General features: G+C 41.9%; 1 protein-coding gene across 1 annotated transcript in view; it reads right to left on the bottom strand.

Annotated features, from left to right (window-relative positions):
• Window positions 1–19,093, bottom strand: part of DNAH8 (dynein axonemal heavy chain 8) — a 340,250-nt gene that overhangs the window by 91,628 nt on the left and 229,529 nt on the right. Inside the window, exons 62-69 of the mRNA XM_025197818.1 lie at window positions 18,079–18,209; window positions 17,546–17,699; window positions 16,399–16,563; window positions 15,073–15,299; window positions 14,512–14,630; window positions 9,375–9,478; window positions 5,415–5,591; window positions 3,781–3,948 (exon numbers count right to left, since the gene is read on the bottom strand). Coding sequence (XP_025053603.1) covers window positions 3,781–3,948; window positions 5,415–5,591; window positions 9,375–9,478; window positions 14,512–14,630; window positions 15,073–15,299; window positions 16,399–16,563; window positions 17,546–17,699; window positions 18,079–18,209 — 1,245 coding nt within the window. The remainder of the gene's footprint in view (window positions 1–3,780; window positions 3,949–5,414; window positions 5,592–9,374; window positions 9,479–14,511; window positions 14,631–15,072; window positions 15,300–16,398; window positions 16,564–17,545; window positions 17,700–18,078; window positions 18,210–19,093) is intronic.

The raw sequence follows: 19,093 nt of genomic DNA, 5'->3' as shown, positions 1-19,093 counted from the left end.
TGGGGCGGAGGGGAACACATGCCCCCTAGATTTCTGTTCCCACAGCAGGGTGCGGGGCTGCATCCAGGCCAGACCAGCTCCAGAGGAGCCACCTCCACAGCCCAGCAGGTGGGACCTGGCATGGGAAGGAGCACTGTGCCACCATGGTGAGGCATGGCAATGGCAGTACAGAATTGCGCAGCTCCTCAGGAGCTGGTCTGGCTCAGAGACAGTCCCGTGCCCCTCTGTGGGTGCAGAAACTCAGGGGGCATGTGTGCCCCCCTTTGTGTTGCCTTGCCCACCCCCCCACATCATCTGTGCTCCCCACCTACGCGTCTCCTGTGCCCCACCATAGACTTACCTGGAGGGAGTTGTGGGAGCTGCTGTCCTCCACTGCTTGGCTGCCCACGTGCATGTGTATGCACACATGCACAGGACACCCCCGGCATCCTGCTCCCCTCAGCCCCAAGCAGCCCTTTGCAGGCTGGAACTCTGCCAGCCTGCAAGAGGAAACCCACGGCTTCCTGCATTTTTCTCCTTTAAAGGAAAAAATCAATTTTTTTCCCCCATTAAAGAAGGAAATGTGTATTTTTCTGTGTTTTTCCACAGCAGACAGAAAACCTGTATCCCTGGTCAGCAGTATTTTTTTAAAGTGTGAATTGAGTTCCAAATAGCAATTTACAGATCTTTAAAACCAGGACACATCTAAAACATGCCAAAGAAATTGCATTTGGTCTTCTGAAATGTGATCCAAGTCCTGTGAGAAGATGTTTCTCAGACCTTTGTATAGAAATGTGTGTACCTTGTTTAGACAGGCACCGAGGTAACAGCTTGTCTTCTATTATCTTCATATGAAATAAAGTGATGATTACTTACATTCCTCAAGCCAGTTTAAATAGAAATCTAGAGCTCTCTTCATATCTAAGGTGTTCATTTTGCTTCACCTGCATGAGTCAAGTCTGAAGGAAAAAACTGGCAAATTATTGACTAGTTAAGACTAAGATAGAATTCTGTTATCACTTGGGAAGAAGCTTAGGCTACAGACCTAGGACCACTTTGTCCTGGTGAAAGACTGTAAATGAAGGGTCAGTCATCTATCTGAGGCTGTAGTTTGCTTGCTCTTCTAGTAGATTTAACGTCCCCAAAGAAAGTTTTCTTAACTAAAAGATGAAATATGAACCATTCTTTCAAAGATTTTTGTAAGTGGAATAAGTACTGGGTTGAGGTCCCATATTGATACTGTGTTCTCGATGTTGGGACCGAGGGCGGTCTAAGGCTATGGCCAGTAGCCCGGACCGTCAGGTGGGGTTTTTCCACGACGGAGTAGAGTTAGGCACAGAAGTGTATTGGTTTTACAAAGAAAGCTTTACTTACACTGCCGATGGTCACAGTGCAGGAAGGAAACTTGCTTGAGTTGCAGTTGCACACAGACAAACACAAGTGAGATCTCTTCTGAACTGAACCGAGATGAGTCGTCGATGTACGACTCCACGAGCACTTCACACGGGGGTACGTCAAATTTTCCACTATGACGGGGAGTGGCTAAGAGCTGATCAGGCCCCTATGTCCTCCTCCAAGACACACGCAGAGTTTGCTAGGCTCCACAGCGTACTCAGAGTTCCCCACGAGATGGTTGTGGAGTCCTCCGACTTGGGCGGAAACTGCTGTAACCCTTTATACGGCTAGCGAGCCAACTGCTAGCTGCCATGTAGGAATAATTTAGAATTGACCAATAGTGGGACACTAATTTGCATACGTGTGGCGGGAGCTCTTTGCACCGGGGTTCTCTCTCTGCAGCTGAGAAATCCACCGTGCAAAGAAAGCTCCATGTGGCAGGAAAATTCCAATGTGCCGAGGCACTAAAAATCATTGGGTTATGACACTCGACAGGAAGGCAAACATTCCTAAGTCCCTTCATGAATCCCTCAACTAAGTTAGCATTAGTAGATGGAGCACAAAATAACTATCAGATGTACTTTCTTAATGATAAAGTCATAAAAATCATAGGATTGGAAGGGACCTCAAAAGTTTTCTAGACCAACATGCATTTAAGAATTATAAATAAAGGCACTATTTACATATGGATCAAAGTTGATGCAGCCTATTTGCTCAAATAGGAAAACTTCCCATTTAAGGACACAGAATCTGTGGACTGATTTCTTCTGCAATAGAGAAGAATCTCTCGAAAATTGTTTTGAGCCAGGTCTGTTTCCAGGTCTATTAGTGTCCTATATTCCATGCTGTTAAGTTTAGGGGTTAGGATGGTAACTGTTTTGCAAACTCAAATCTGTGTTTATTGGAAGTGTCAGGGGCACACCTAGGACACAGGCAGTTGGGACTTAACCCTATTGGGAGTCACAGCACAGGGGATCAGGAACCGGCAAGGTCAGGGAAGCAAGGATCCATACTAGAGCCAGGGTCAGGGGATCAGAAGCAGGCAGGCCAGGAAGCCAAAGTCTATAAGGGAGCAAAAGGTAGGCAGTCACCCCCTGGGTAGAACCACAGGGCAAAGGAGGTCAGGCAGAATGAGGGTAGGGATCCAGCCTGGTGTGACTAGCCAGGGGATCTGAAGCAGGCTGCTATAGCTGTATGGGCAATCACCTATCTAAGCCATGAGTCAGAAGCTGGCTGTCAGAGGACAGGTGTCTAGAAGCACAATGAATCAATGAGCTGGCAAGGTAGTCTTGAAAGCACAAAGGGTCTGGGCTGGAGTCTGGAACTGGGAACAGGTCACCAGGAACCAGGATGAAATCAGGAAGCAGGACCCAGGGCAAAGGAAGCTAGGAATCCACAAGTAGGACCAAAGACACTAGGAACAAATAAGCAGGACCTAGGAAACTGGGAGCAGAAAATCCAAAAGTGCAGAGCTAGACAAATTTTTCTGAGTAGGTTGCGGGATATCAAAAGGGAGGCTGATTCAAAGCGGTAAGCCACACCTGAGAGACAACTGGTGCCATCTTGTGAGAGTTAAGCCAATGACAACCAGGCCACTCAGATAACAAGGGCCAGGTAATGGCAATTTAACTAGCCTGCTGCCTTGCTGCCTGACAGGGAGACAAATCTTTTACTGTATGTTTTGTAAAGTATAGAAAACATTCTCTTATCCATGATGGGGCAAGCAAAATCAGTTTAGCTTTATCCTGTCTTATTCTGAACAAGAGAAAAATGGGGAAATGGGAAAGGCGACTTCACAGCATGCACTGTTTTTTTTGTTTCTGCTAAAAGCCTAAATATTCAAAACAAAGGTCTGGTGAAAATAAAAGGGACTGCCTACCTGGAGAACTTCAACCCCTAGGAGGAACCCCACTCCCTCCCCCCAACTTCAACCCCTAGTAGGCCAAAAACAAATCAAAACAAACCAATGTGCTCTGTCCCCTTCAAGCTATTGAAGAGGGGCAGAATACCATACCCTAGGAGAACAAGGGCAGAGAGGACTTTTATTATGAAAACTTTAAAATTAATTGGCCTAATGAAATAGTCTGAATTAGGGGAACACATATGCTATACCCCCTTGTTTTAGTACATTCATTGCAATTTTATCACAAGGGTCTAGACATAACTTTGTATGTACCCAAGAAATCTCTAAGCAACAGACCCATCACAGTAAATATGTAGCAAAACTTGTTCTGTCAAATCTTTCTGCATATTAATGTTGCTGTACAAGTATATGCTTGTGTCCATTTTTACAGACCTATGTCCCTATTTTGAACAAGGATTTAGGATATAAGTTAATTGATTTCTTTCATACTGCCATTTTTTTTAGAAACTGTTCAAGATTCCTTGCTTAGAAATGCTACTTACTTTTAGTGACTCTCCCCAGGATGGCTTACAGCAAGGCTTTTCTGGATCCAGCGTAACTGGGTCTATTTTCTTTTGGAACAATAACAGAACACAATCCATGATCCTCATGATTAGATGAGGGGGTTTTGCAAGCTTCCTAACTGTGGCAATATCCACTGGTTTGATGGTCTGCATTGTGGAAAATAAAGTAGTATTACTGCCCAAGCACTATATAATATTTCTTTTTCATTCAGCATTTCATTATTACTGTTATTCTTTTTATGCTCTTTTCATTGAGGGAAATTTGATCTATAAATGCTTGGTAGATAAATTATTGGGATTATTTTACCAAACATTGCCATTCCCTACCGCTGAAATATATTTGAATCAATATGCATTTCAGAAAGATGTTCTCAATGCTATGAAACAGATCTGAAAATCAAAATTAAAAACAAATAATACTGACATTATGGAATTAAGCTTTTAAAAGATTGCAGAAAGATGTATAGCTTACACTTTTAAGAGTTTATATTTCAGGATAATGCTTTTGGCAATACAATACACAAGGCTAGAAAATGGGCTTTACGAGTATTTGGTAAATGTGGCCAACTATTGTGAAATCAAATACATTTTTTCTTGCCTGGCAAAGTTATTAAAGTCCTGAGCTGCTACTCTTTGACTTTTTATTAGTATTACTTTTAGGGTACAGCTTAAATAAATAATCATTCAAATAATTAGGGTACTGCTAAACAAAAGGTCATTTCAAACTAGCAAGTTAATTTATTCCTGAAAATATATATGCATTCTGCTATTTGCTTAGCAAGAGGTAACCACAGCCACAAATGGAACTGTCAAGGTGCATGTAGATGCAGGGTGCATCTACACGAGACACTGGTTACTGATTACTGAGAAGTAGTGCCTGCAAATGTTTTTTAAGTGATGCTACAGTACACTAGCCTAATAATACTGTGCAGTAGTGTATTAGTACTGTCCATGCCATGACATGCTACTGTACAGTATTATTTGGCTACTGCACAGTTGGCATCTTGTATAGATGTGTCCGGGGGCATGTAATTTACAAGCGCATCTTGTGTGATGATTTTGCAAGTTTGGTTCATTCTATTATCAGAATGGATTTCAGTTTGGAGAGGATGATTAATTTTTTTCTGAATTGCAATTGTCTGAATCCTTTTCTTGTTATATACTGGACGTGTCTACACATGAGCCCCACTGCATGGTTGATATTGCACAGTCATTTAGTACTTGCCTTAGCGTTTCTAACCCCACTGCACAGTAGCAGTGGTGTCATGGTTAGTGCCTGTTGATACTACATTACCATAGCTACAGCAACATAGCCCACTTACTAATAATTTAAGCAGCAGATTGCTCCTATGTAAGTTACTACTGCTTTATTTTTCTACATCACCTCTTTCTCCCATGGTTCTTTTGTAAGTTGTCCCTCTCAAAGAGGAATTCAGCATGCATTTGGAAGTAAAATGTGAGCTCCGCAACTATTAACAAAAGGTTTGAGTATGAAATTAACAGAATGAAAACTCTCAAAATGGCATGAAGCTTTGTTCTGGTAGAATTAATCATTCTTTCAACATGTGAGTCAATGCCCAGTAAATTCATGAAAATATAAAAAAATTACTCACATTCAGTGCAGCTTCTGCATCTTCTAGAGCTGGTCTAGCTGCCTCCAATTTGGTCTCAGCTTTTACTTTTTCTGAATCAATTTCATCTACAATCTTTTGTGCTTTGTCTTTCACACCCTGGACTTCATTTTTTACTTTAGCTGCAGCTTCAGCACTTACTGTAACTTCTGCCAGCACCTAGCATTAAGATAAAAAATAAGAATATGAAAAAATGGAATGAATTAATACATTTGCAAATACAATGAAATCTGAATCTAAAATATTGTTTTTATTTAGCATTTCTTATACTATATATATATATATATGTGTGTGTGTGTGTGTGTGTGTGTGTGTGTGTGTATTTGTAATTATGCAAGAGATATAAATATACCCAGAACCACAGGACTTGATTTTGTTATTTGGGCAGCTATCCAAGAGTTCAAGAGCCTAATCCCAAATGTAGAAATTGTGCTTGGACGTCACTGTGATTTCTACAATTTATACGTATGTTTCATAAACCAATAAAAGTTATTGACTCAAAGGTAGCGGCATGGTTAGATGTTTGGCAAGAATGGAATGCACAAAATAAACCAGAGACTTAAGAAAGATGCATGGAGAGATAAAGCAGAGTTAATTTGCTACACAGAAGACTGCTATTGCAGAACAGTAAGGTCCCATGTTCTTTATGGTCCAAACTGTAGATTCTCTCTTCAGATGATTAGGAGAAATATTTTCCTTTTTTAAACTTATCTGAAGCTGTCAGAGAGCAGGTTAATTATAATGCCCCCCTGCCCCTCCCACTGTTCTGTCACTTGGTAAAGTGAATGTATTTGCCACAACACAAATAAAGCCAGGTGGAACAAGAGGTCTCTGCTGACATAAGTATACCTTTGTTTATGAGAGATTTTGCCTTGGTTCTTCAAGTTCAGGATGTTAAAAAGCCTGCATTTTTCTTGAATTCTTATTGTAGGTTATCAAGTCTGCTTGATATTGGTATTGGTATCAATGGGACCCCCTGAGTTGATGACTGGAATCTCCAATTTAAAGTTAGCTTGCTTACACAGTTTGGATTCTACTCAATTTTATATTTTCTTATTTGTTCATTTCTCTTTTTCAAAATTGCAACAAAGAGCACCAAAAACTACAAAGATATTGGGTTTACCCTAAGAACCTTGTCTGCCTATAACCTTAGACCATCATGGCTACAACCTACACCCCTGCAAAAGATCACCAAACTTAGAAGGTCAAAGGTGACATAAATATGAAAACTGCATGTTCCTTGGTTCTGCTTCCAAATTAATACCTATATCCTTCACACAAGCAATGTTGTCTACTGAAGTGGGGAAAAGGGGTCAATGCTGAAGGAAAAGCAAAAACATGTTCCTCCTTTTCCTCCTTCCTTCAATATCATAATTCAAGAAAGTATCTTCCATTCTGATCAGAGGTGTGAAGGTATCTTTCAGAGGCTCAGCTAAACCACTTAACTAACCCACTTACCTGTAGCAACATTTTCATTAAAACAGGGTCAGGTTATTTGTATTCCCTCTCATGAAGACTGTGTTTAATTGTCCTTAGGACTGTTACACATTAATTTTAGTCAGCTCAGGGAGCTATTAACCCTTGGACTGTCCACACAATAAGATGTGTAAACTAGTTTTAAGCATCCTTTAGGCATCTTAGGGCTCAAACAGAAGTGCAGCTCCCCACTATAACTCAGAAGGCTTTACAGGAAGTGTTCTGAATTACCATGATCACCTGGACCAAACAGAAGTTCACTGTTGGTTCCAGGGAGGAGGAGAATCTACCTGCTAGTTGTGAACCTGCAGCCAGTTTCACTCAGAAACTGCCCCTCCTCTCTCCCAGCTTGTCCCAGTTTCAAAATGAGGGGGGGGAGGGAGGAGAGGGACCCCAGCCAGTGTTTTTAGGGGTTCCCAGTTTTAGGGGTTCCCTAGCCAGTGTTGGGGGGGGCGTATTGAAGCCCTTCCACCTCGGGGGTGTGGGCTTCAATGTACCCACCTCACCTTCCAGCAAGGGCTGAAAAAGTCCCAAACTGAACTCCCTCCACTCCCTTTCTCCTCTCCCATTCTGAAAACAGCTCAAAGCTGGGAGGCAGCACAGACAGAAGTTACAGAAGACCATATGTAGCAGAAGGCTAAAGGGGCACAGCCCCCGCAAATACAGGGCAGCGGTAGGGTCACAATGCAGCCTGGCCATGGGCTTCCCACACCTGCAGCAGGAGTAGGGTAGGGCACACAGGCAGCAGTGAGTGAGGGATTGGGGCTGGGGCAGCCTAGGGCAGCTCGTCTGGGGGGGCACAGCTCCTGCTGCTATGCACACCCTGGGAGGCAAGGGGGGCATGTGATCCTCAGATCTGCATGGGGCAGGGCAGGCTGCTGCTGCAGGCTGGGGCCAGGGTGGTGCTGGGTTCTTCCTGGAGAGGGGTGGGGCTTTGCCACGCTGTGTTTGGGGCAGGCAGCAGTGGCACTGGGAGGGAGCTATGGGTGGGAGGGCCTGCAGCCACCCCAAAATTTGCTGTGGTCACCCCACCCCATCCCAGTGCCATTGCCACTTGTCCTGAACACAGTGCAGCACAGCCCCCACCAGGAAGAGCCTGGAGCAGCCCCGGCCCCAGCCCACAGCGACAGCCTGCCCTGCCCCATGCAGATCCAGGGGCACATGCCCCCCCATGCCCTCCTGTGGCACATACAGTGGCAGGAGCCACCCTCCTCCCCAAGCCCCAGATGAGCTGCGGCTTATTCCCATGCCCCGCCCTGGCTGTGCAGGGCTTGCCCCCAGTTTAAGTGATCAGAAAGTGGTTTAAACCTACAACAGAACAGACGTACAGTGCACAAAAACCAGTTTGAAAATGGCTGAAACCAGTTGGAGATAAACCTGGGTTGAATGTAGTATCAGACTTAACTGATTTGGGTCAAACTGATTTATTCAATGTCTGTCCCAGACCCCTTCCTGGTTTAAGTTAAATCGGAGTCCTCCAGCATCCCAGAGGCTTTGTAGCCCTGGGAGGAGCTCTATGTTCCAGAGGGCTGGGATGGCCCCTCCCCTCTGCTCCCTGACTGGAGCTCCAGCAGAGACTGCAGGTACAGTGGCATCTGCTTGGCCTCCTCCTGGCTTGCCATCCTTCCACCACTTCCAGCTCAAGCCGGGATTCCCCGCTTCCCTCTGCCTTACACAGACACCTCTCAGCATTAGCCAGCATACCACATGCTGGCTATGGTCTGGGCTGTGGGAAACAGGACAAAGGCAGATAGGACAGTGTCAGCTTAGGGCTTTTTGGAGTTAATTAATAGATATCTAGTAATGTTCCTCCAGTCCTTCCTCGGAAAAAAAATTTAAGAAGAGCTTAAACTAATGAAAGAGCCTTTTGTTTTGTTTGATGGGCTGATAAATGCTAACAAGTCCCTGTGCAACTTCCTGCTGTGTAACTAAATGCTCTTATCAACAGCAAGGTGGGGAGGGGGGAACCCCTCCCTAATCAGAGCATCCTGTCGGGACATAGCCACACTCAACCCTCAGCTCAGCACTATGGACAGGAAGGGAGGGCTGCTCTAGCACCACCACCCCCGCCCCCGCCCCCCTTGGCTTCTAGCCTGAGCCACTGCAGGCATGTTCCTGCATTTCTTCAGTCCAGAGGGGATGTCTGAACAGTTACAAACTGGTTCAGCCTAGCCAGGTTAGACTTACCTGCAAAGAGTGAATCAATTCAGGCTCATGCTTTTTGAATGTCTGTTCCTAGCCTGACAGATACTGTGGAAGATGTGCTGAAGAATCAGAATCATGTGCTGAGACCACACTCCCTTTTTGAACAATGGCATACACTATTTTCTTGTACTCATTACATGGAGAGGTTCCTGACATGGGGAAGATTGTAAACCTTTTACACTATTGTAGTCCTCTAAGCTATTTTTTGCTACTTTTGTAATGGATATAGATCACAAGTGGGTTTAGCACTCCAGTACTCACTTTATCTGCTTTTATAGAAGCTGCAGCCAGTTCCTTCTCTTTAACTGCCAACTCCTGAGAGAGTTTAGCTACAGATTCACTGGCTTCCATCAGCTTAGAGAGACCTATCAAATATAATATAATAGCAGTTCAGAAAGGTGAAGATTGATATTTTCTGTTAATGTTGTCATTTATTATAGCTATGGATCCCAAGGATCTAATTTTTCCCTGCAATTTCTGTACTCATTAACAACTGAACAAAATGAGACAAAAGACATATAAAAATACCATTCTGATCCGATTGTGCTTTCCATTTATTTTTCACAAGTGCAAATGGTTGTTTTGAAGCATAGTAGTGTTTTCTCTGGGGGTCTTTTGCTGCTGTCGCTTTGGACGTGCAGGCTGCTGGGGTCTTTGTGTTCCGGAAGGTGGACGCTAGCAAGCAGCCTTCCAGATTCCGTGGGTGATACAGAAAAAAGGACTTGACTTTATGTTTGGTAACAAAACTCAGGGACATTTACTGTCACTTGGACAGTACACCAACTGGTCTGTTTAACAATCAGCCCAATTTAGTGAATCTTGCTTGTGACAGGTAGTGACGCACTACAATCACGCTCCCCAAGGTCACTATGAAAAACAAATCTAGTAGCCCATGTATTTATACTCAAAATGCCCTAATCTCATGCGAAAGTTTGTGTGTCTTCATATTGAGATGTTTATTTCTACTTGTCTCTTTCACCAAGTCTGCACACCTGCATCTTCAGTTCTTTTTATCTCTGCCTCATTAATGTGTTCTTATTTTTACATTACTTCTTGAGCTATTCAGTTACTCTTTATGCTCCTCCCTTCTTTGACTCAGCTTCTTCACTCATTAGTGTGTTTTTATTTTTACATTTTTTGTTAGGACATTCAGCAGTCATGTGGCCTGTTCTTCCTGAGCTCCTTTTCAGATCTTTAGCTTAACTATAGCCTAGCATAACTGGAACTCCTACATAAATGATGACACGAGGAACAAGACAACTAGGCTTGATTTTCATGGCTGGGACATTACTAACAATGAAAAACTATCCAGGATTATATTAATTTAATGGATTAAAATAGGATATGGAGAGGCAGATAAGAAAATAATGCATCTCAAAGAACTCCAGTTAATGTAACAGTAACTCTTCCCTTTAAATGCTTGTCTATATGTATATTTTACTCTACTGATTTCCAAACAGAAATCTGACTTGAGATCACAAATTCTCAAAGACTTGAGTGTGGCACCTCACAGCACCCTTAAAAGGATCTCACAGCATGGCAGGGTACCACGGCACCCTGGTTGAGATTCACTATTCTAATACAGTAAAACCGAAATAATTCATATCCAGGTGAATCACAATACGCTTAATTTACAATTGGTTGCTGAAATAAGAACAAGCCATGTATATTTGGTGAAGCTTTTACTTCAAAACAGAACCCTTCGAAATAAACGCCATAGCAAACAGCTGGACCACCTCACCATTCCCACACAGCTATTTGCTGCAGCATCATAAAAAATATTCCCAAAAATTTCATTTCAGTTTCATATTTCCAAAATGGCCTTAATAATACATTACCTTACAGGGTAATTCTGAAAATAAATCATATAGTATTTGTGAAGATATTTGTGGTGACTGTCATAATGCAGGAGTAAATTAATAAACCTATATTCAGAGAGGAGTTTCAACAGCATGCAGTATATAAAACATTGGGCCACACAATGATAAACAAAGATAAATATTGAATATCTGCCAATTAAGTGAACATCATCCTTAATGTACAAGAAATGAAGTAGATGTATCATAGAAAAAAACTGCATGTAGTCATGCAGTTAAAGACTATATCATAATCAGAAGATCATAAGAAAGTAGAGCTGGAAGTGAACTTATGGGTTAGGGACAGAATTTACACATAAACCCATTTAAGTGATCAGAAACTGGTTTAAACCTGTAATAGAACAGAAGTTCAGTGAACATAAACCAGTTTCAAAATGGTTGAAACTATTTTCAGATAAACCGGGTTGAATATAGTATCTGACTTAACTGATTTGGCTCAAACCAGTTTATGAAACTTCTGTTCTAGTCCCCTTCCTGGTTCAAGTTAAATCAGAGTCCTCCAGCATCCCAGCATTTTGCAGCCCCAGGCTCGGCTGTGCTGTCTGCTCCAGAGACCAGGGCTGGCCCCACCCCTCTGCTCACTAGCTGGAGCAGTGAGAGCTGGCTGACAAGGGGGGAGCTGGTGGCAAGCCCGGCTGGAGATGCAGCCCAGTCTGAAAGTGTGAGGGACTGCACCCTCCAAGAAAACCCCAACTGGGGTCTGGGGCCAAGGAGGGGGGTTAAACACCCCTTCCCCTGCTCAAACTTGCTGCTAGCTACAACTGTGGACTACAAATCCCAGAAGCACCTGGAAGCAGGAAGAAGAAATCATGAGCAATGCTGCAGAGTGCTGCTCTTATACATCTGGACTGCAAATCCCAGAGACCTCAGGGGCATCAGGAAGAAGTGAACACACAACCAGAGAGCCATGCTCTAGTGCCCCCAGGCTTCTGGCCTGAGACACTGCAGGCATGTGGCTGCATTTCCTGAATCAAAGGCAAATGTCTGTTCAACTCTGTTTCAATTTAATTTGTGCAGTTTAGACTAACCTGCAAAGAGTGAATCGATTCAGCCTTGGGCTTTTTGATTGTCTGTAGCTAGCCATGAGGTCTAGTCTAGCCCTGTGCTTAAGGTAGAATTATCCCTGACTAAGCCAGCCCAGCCAAGTGTCTGTCCAACCTACCCTTGACAATTTCCAGGGATAGAGATTCCAAAATTACTCTAGGTAGCCTGTTCCAATGCTTGAGCACCCTCAGAAAGTTCCATCTCCAACCTAAAATTTCCTCTGCAGCAGCTTGAAACCATTGCTTCTACTCCTGTCCCCTACAGCCACTGAGAAAAGTCCATCTCCACCCTCTCTATAATCACCCTTCAGCTATTTGAACATTTTTTTCAAATCGTGTCTTCTTTTCTCCTGACCCTAGTTCTTTCAACTTTTCTTCATAAGCCTTGCCTCCTAGGCCCCTAATCATTTTTATCACTCTTTGCTAAACTCTTTGCAATCTGTGGGATTTAGGAATGGGCACAGTACTCCAGGTGAGGCCAAATAGAGCAGAAAAATCACTTCCATTGATTTGCAAGTGACACTCCTGTTAATACAACCCATTTTACTGTTGGCCTTTTTTGTAATAAGAGCACACTGTTGGCTAATATTCAGCTCATGGTCTATGGTAACCCTCAGGACCTTCTCTGCTGTACTACAGCTTAGCCAATCATTCCCCAATCTGTATTTGTGCATGCAATTATTCTGTCCCAAATGCAGGGCTCTGCACTTGTCCTCACTGAATCTCAGCTTACTGATTTTGAATAATTTTTCCAGTCTATCCAGGTTATTCTGGATCCTAGCCCTCCCCTCTAGAATGTCTGCAACTCCACCCAAGTTGGTGTCATCTGCAAATTTATTAAGAATCTACTCAATTCCATCATCCATTAGTAAAGATTTTAAACAATACTGGATGAAGGACAGAATCCTGGGAAACCCCACTTAATACCTCCTTCCAACTAGACACTGAGCCACTGAGGACTACTCATTGAGCAAGATGATCCAACCATTTTACACTACTTTCATCTAGTCTTATATTGTTAGCGTGTTAATGAGAATGTCAGGGATGAGTGTTATACCTTGACTTTAGCAAGGCTTTTATCGCATCCACTGCTCTCCCTCATACACAGAGTCTGTCACCTTATCACAAAAGAAAATCAGGTCGGTCAGGTATGACTCACTCCTAGTGAATCCATGTTGGCTACTCCTGATTACCTTGTACTCCTTAAGGTGCTTCACAATAGATTATTTGAGGAGCTTTCCAGGTATTGAGGTCAGATCATGCATATACATGCATATAAACAAGGAGATAGATTCAAGTAGCAAAACCAGTCTCAAATTTGGCCATCCCCAGCTTTTAAGCAGCTCATTTTCATCTTGAAAATTCAATTAATGAAGACTTTAATTTTTTTTTAATTGAAAAGAACAAATTTCATTATTGTATTGACAATCCCATGTTCCATCAGCAATATTGAAACCTCTAGATCATGGGTATCAAGCTCATCATACCCCACAGGCTGCATGCAGAGCACAGGGCTGGCCAGCAGCTGGACTTGGCACACAGGCAGGTGTTGCATGACATGTGTAGCACATGCACTGGCTCCAGGCCTGCACACAGTGTATGCCACACTGCCTCCACATGCAGCATGCAGGGGTGCGGATGGCACATGCTGCATGTGGGGCCAGTCCAGGGCATGCTACATACAATGTGCAGGTTCAGTCCAAGATTTACATGCAGTACCACAGGCTGGATGATAGGGCTTCATAGGCTGGATTCAGCCCATAAGCCATATCTTTAACATCCCTGCTCTAGATCATCCTCACTTGAGGCAAATACTTAACATGGAAAATGTCATTCTGAATGGTAAAGTTCTTACAAAGTTACAAGCAAATGAAAACACAGTCTTATAATGAGAAATATGGGTCGGTCTTAATAATAAACAGCATTACCTGTTTTAATTATAATAATGAACTTAAGGAAGTTCTTTTATAAACTATTACAGGTATCAGCAGCAGAGGCAGCAAAAGCCTATCACTTTCCTCATACTCTCACTTCCAGCCATATTAAAAATAGTAGGTGAAGTAGTAGGCAAAGCAATATCTTTGCCCTGAAGTCCCACTACTAATGCAGGAACTTCATGAAAAAGTCGGGTAACTTTATGCTGCCTTTTTGAAATCTAAGCCAGTCAGAAAGGTGTTATTTCTGGCTATTTTCAACTTGTATTTTCTGTTATAAAAGGTAAATTGAAAATATTAAACATTTTATTTTCATACAGGGAATGCTCAAATAGATTATTAAACCACTTTTTAATGTTTGTCTGTGCTTTTTTTAGACCAATTAATATGGCCATATTATGAACACACATTTCTACATGTTAAACATGTAGAATTCTAGTTTGGGACTGGATTTATCTTAAATGACCAGTGAATAAGATACTGCACTATAAAAGCACATCTGAGATCACATATGAGAAGTTATCTTTAACCCCATCCATCTTACCTATTTGCATACGTTCAGCTTGTTCATTAATATTTTCTAGCTTATCAGCATAAACTTCTTTATAACCGTTTATGAAAGAGAGATAAGATTTGGGTGTAACATGTGCTCTTCGTCGATATCTGACAAACAGAATATCAATAGTTATTATTTAATATACAACAATATCGTGGCTTTCATTTTTTGCGTTAAATATAGGTTTTACAGGGTAGACCTTAATTGTAATGTAATTACTGTTAAAAAATATAGGAAAAAAAGCATTTAATGAAGTAAAAAATCCCAGTATTTCTTTAGAATAACGATGACAATTAGACTGATTTCCAGTTACCCATACAAGCTATATTAAAATGTATTCTATCCTTTTCATTCTTATACAGTGAGAAAAAAGGTAACATGGCTATACTATCTTTGCAATTAGTGTTTATGGTCTTTGTGTTTATTGGCATATTACCTTCACTTCCGTAAACTGGGAAAGCTAATTATAACATCATCTATTACAATGACAAAATTATTGGTGACAATATTTTGTAGTTATTTAACTATTCCACTTGCATAAAATGTTACCTCTGAAAATAATTATCACAGCTCTCAGAAACTATATCATGGAAGAGGCCCATAGTTTCTACTACACGTGCTTTAACAGAAGTGGAACAGACCATGTTAAATTCTGAAAGAAAATAACTAGCTACAGCAACAAGAGCTTCCTTAGGCCACCGGTTAAACCAGTCCATAGTGCAGCCTGATATCAGACCAGGAAATTTCAAAGAACGGGCACGAAACTTCTCGCCCACCTAAAAGGAGTGAAAATTTTAAAACAATGTTTAATATAGAATAGCTGATATCAAATACAAGTCTTTAAAAAATGTTGTGCATATAAAAGAATCATCTTAGTTTGTTTTTTGTTAATGTTGTTGTTACCCTTATAACTTTATGCATAGGCTAGGTCCAGACATCCAAAAAACCTGAGGCAGAATCAATCCAATCTATGCAGGTTTCTCTAAGGTGCATAGATTGAATCATGAGTGAAAAGACATTCTTCAGTTAGGGTGGGCATGCTGATGTCTGCACTGGCCAAGGCCAGAAGGTGGGGGTACTCCTGCACACCTCCCAGCCTGCCACAGATTGCTAAGGGCAGCCGAGTACAGCTGAGCTGGGGACACCCCGATCAGCTATCAAACACACAGCCCCAAGCCCTACTGTCACTGCAGATCCTTCCCTATGCCCAGCCCTAGTTTTCCAGGAGAGTCCCAGAGCATGTCATCATGGCAAGTCCCCCACTGCCACTGTCACCCAGGCTACGATGGGAGCTGGTGGAGCTCAGTGGAAGTGACAGCTGTCAAGACGCACTGGGCAGCCCAGGAGGCTTGTGCTACAGTGTTTACCTTACTGCTGCATCCTATTTTATTTAACTACCTTGAAATCGTCAATATTATCAACAAAATAAGAAGTAACAACTTCAAATGAGCAGGACCTTAATTTCATTTAAAAGGTAAAGTTTTTCATCTGTTCTGGCATGCTTAGAGGGTTCCTGTTTATTTGCCAAGCAGCTGTGACCTTCACAAAAATCTAAAACAATTAAAGAAGCTTCATTTGCTGTTTTACAGCAAATTTTGCTACTGTTGAAGAAGAAAAACAAGAAAACCCTGAATAGTCTTTCCATATAAAAGATGATTCCAATTTCAACTGTTCTCTCTTTAAATTTTGGCAATTATTATTTGCAATAGCTCCACCAATTTTAGTATAGATTTTAGTCATATTTTTATTCATCTTTAAAGCTTGGGTTTCTGTCTGTAACAATTCCCAAAATTATAAAAGTTGTATGATTACAATATATATATGAGAGAATCTATTTATGGAAACAAATAAGGTAGTTATAAAAATAAAACTCACAGGAGAAAAGCAGAGAACTACATGTAAATTCTTCTTTGCCCGCGATATAAAATACTCATAAAGATTATCATATGTAGGAGGATTTCGAGGCAGCTCTTTTTTCATCACAGATATTAATCCTTGAGTGATTTCATCTAGTTCATCCCGAGCAAATAAATTAGAAATCTTTAAACAAAATCAAAATCGACAGGATAAGAAATCGCATTAAATTATAATGATTACAGTTCATAATTATAATATATCACTGTCTTTCTCTACCTGGTTTATCTAATGTTATGCATAAAAAATTGGTTGGTTTAGAAGCTTCTGGGCATGCACAGACACAGAAGCGATCCTGTTTGATGCTGGGGAGATGCCTATATCCTTAGAGGGACTTGATTCATTAGGTGCACTTGGAGTAGAACTTGCTAATTTTGAGTTGAATTCAATACTGTCAAAGACTGGTGCTGGTGGCTGTACCCACAATATATCTGTGATTAGAGCAATCATCTAGGAAATAGGAGACCTGGGTTTAGCCCTCTTCAGTCTAAAGTGATTCAAATCTAACTCCCATTTTTAATAAGAATGTTCTAACCAGTTGGTACAGAATAAGCTAATTAAAGCCATTGCCCACTCCTCCTGTTGATATTGGGCCATTGAGTGCAAAGAGTTACGGATCACAGGATCAGAAGCACAGTATACTAGACAAAGTATGCCATGGTCATTAATGACAGCACTCTGAGTATTGCAGTTTGTGTTAACACTGTAATTTCTATTTTTTAAGTAATGACTGCGTAATATACAATGCACAGCATGTAAAAGGAGCATATAAGAGAAGACCATCCCCCCATGGGTGAATGCTTACAGCCCACTGCTGGAAGGAGGAGGCATGGTTTCTTGTCTGTGCTCCAAAGACAAGTACTATACTTTTAAGACTCAAATACACCTTTGCAAAAGCACTGATCTAGATTCAGTTTTGCTCCACCAGACAGTCCCAAGATTTGCAGTATTTGGGATACAGATTCTTGTCTGCTCCATAAACTATTACCAGAATAAATGACAATCAATTAAGAAGGAACCAAGAGTTCTAGTTTTTTGTAAATCAATTAAGAACAAATACTGCAGCTTCTTATTGCTAAAATACAGCTTGTTAGTTTGAGGCTCTAACCTCTCCTGAGGATAGCAAATTGTTAAGGTATTCCAGAAAAGCCTCATCTTTTATTTCATTATCAGTGAAAATGAAGGTAATGCCTTTTCCTTCTGCTCCAGCTACTTTATACAGCAGTTTTAAATCATCTGTAAGATTGCTCACATTATATGATCTATGAAGAATAACAGAAATCACAAATTAGCTGAAAATACAATATAGAATTACAGCACTTTCAGATTATAAGATCCACCCACTTTGGCCAGGATACATTCCATCTTTCAGTTAAATCAATGGGAAGACCCTGATTTAGGAAAGTACTTAAGCATCAGCTTAAAAGTATTTTTCCAAAAAGGGATATTTTGCCAAATCAAGACCCTAGTGTAAAATTACCTGCAACCAATACTGTATAAGTTGATCACATCTTTTTATTTTTAATTTACTCCTTTTAAGGTGGTGGCTAAATACAGATTTTTTTATTTTATTTTTTTAAAAAAAACATTAGTTTCTAGGTGTAAAAAAGGAAAGCAAGAAAAAAAAAATCAATTTCTTACCTAGTTAAAGTGATCTGAAATATCCTATATCCTGCTATAAAAGAGGCCAACCTTGAAAGACTCTGTTTTCCAGAACCACCAACTCCCACAAGTAAAGCATTTCCACATGCTGTCCGAATTATTCGTGAAATCTATTTTAAAAAATGCAATTAATCAGTGCTGTTGTATTTGTTTAGTTATGGAAGAGTAACAGAATTAAATATTATTTATATTTAGGGATGTACCAAAATCACAATGTCACAATTTTCATGGAAAAACAAAATCAGGGATTTTCTGCAAAAATCAGAGAAATGTGTGAAAAAGGAGCCCCGCAAAAAAAGTGGAGAAAAGCAGGGCTCTGTATAAAAATAAAAGGTTTTTCTTTTTTTCCCCCGATTAAGCGAGAGTGGCCCTCATGCAGTCTCTCAGCCCTGCAACCCGAGCAGACAGGGACTGGCCTAGCCTTGGTTTTTTTCGCTGCAACTGCAGACACAGCCACAGCCACAGACACCCAGCCCATCTGGGCCCATCTCACGGTAAGTGGGTACTGTGGAAGGTGGGGAATGGGATTATGGAAAGCGGGGCTGGACCAGGAAAGCAGAGCTGGGGTGGGGTGAGGCACGGTGGTATGGCTGGGTTGTGGTGGGGGGAGTGGGGCTGGGCCATGAGGAGCCGAGCCAGAGCACAGCTGAGCCGAAAGGAGAAGAGCTAGGCCAAGGCAGGCGGGGGGTGGGGGCTCATGGCCTGGCCAGGGCAGTGGCGTGGCAGTGACCCATCCACATGCCTATGCAGGGCCAGAAGGAGCAGGGTTTGGCCAGGAGAACAGAGCCAGGTTGGGGCAGGGGGGCAGTGTGACCTGGCTGGAGAGCAGCAGCACGTGGCAGCCCATCCCTATACCTGCAGGGAGACAGGGGAGACTTTCCCCCTCCCCACCCCCATGTAGGGCTGGGTAGGGAGTGAAGACAGGCTGGGCCAGGGGGCAGTGGCAGCCCATGTGTCTACTGGCTGCTCCAACCAATCAGAGGCATGGGGGGGG

This window comes from Alligator sinensis, unplaced genomic scaffold (assembly GCF_000455745.1).
Source record: "Alligator sinensis unplaced genomic scaffold, ASM45574v1 scaffold198_1, whole genome shotgun sequence".
NCBI classification, from domain to species: Eukaryota; Metazoa; Chordata; order Crocodylia; family Alligatoridae; genus Alligator; species Alligator sinensis.
Note: the sequence above shows the minus strand (reverse complement) of the source record. Positions and strands in the feature narration are given on the sequence as shown.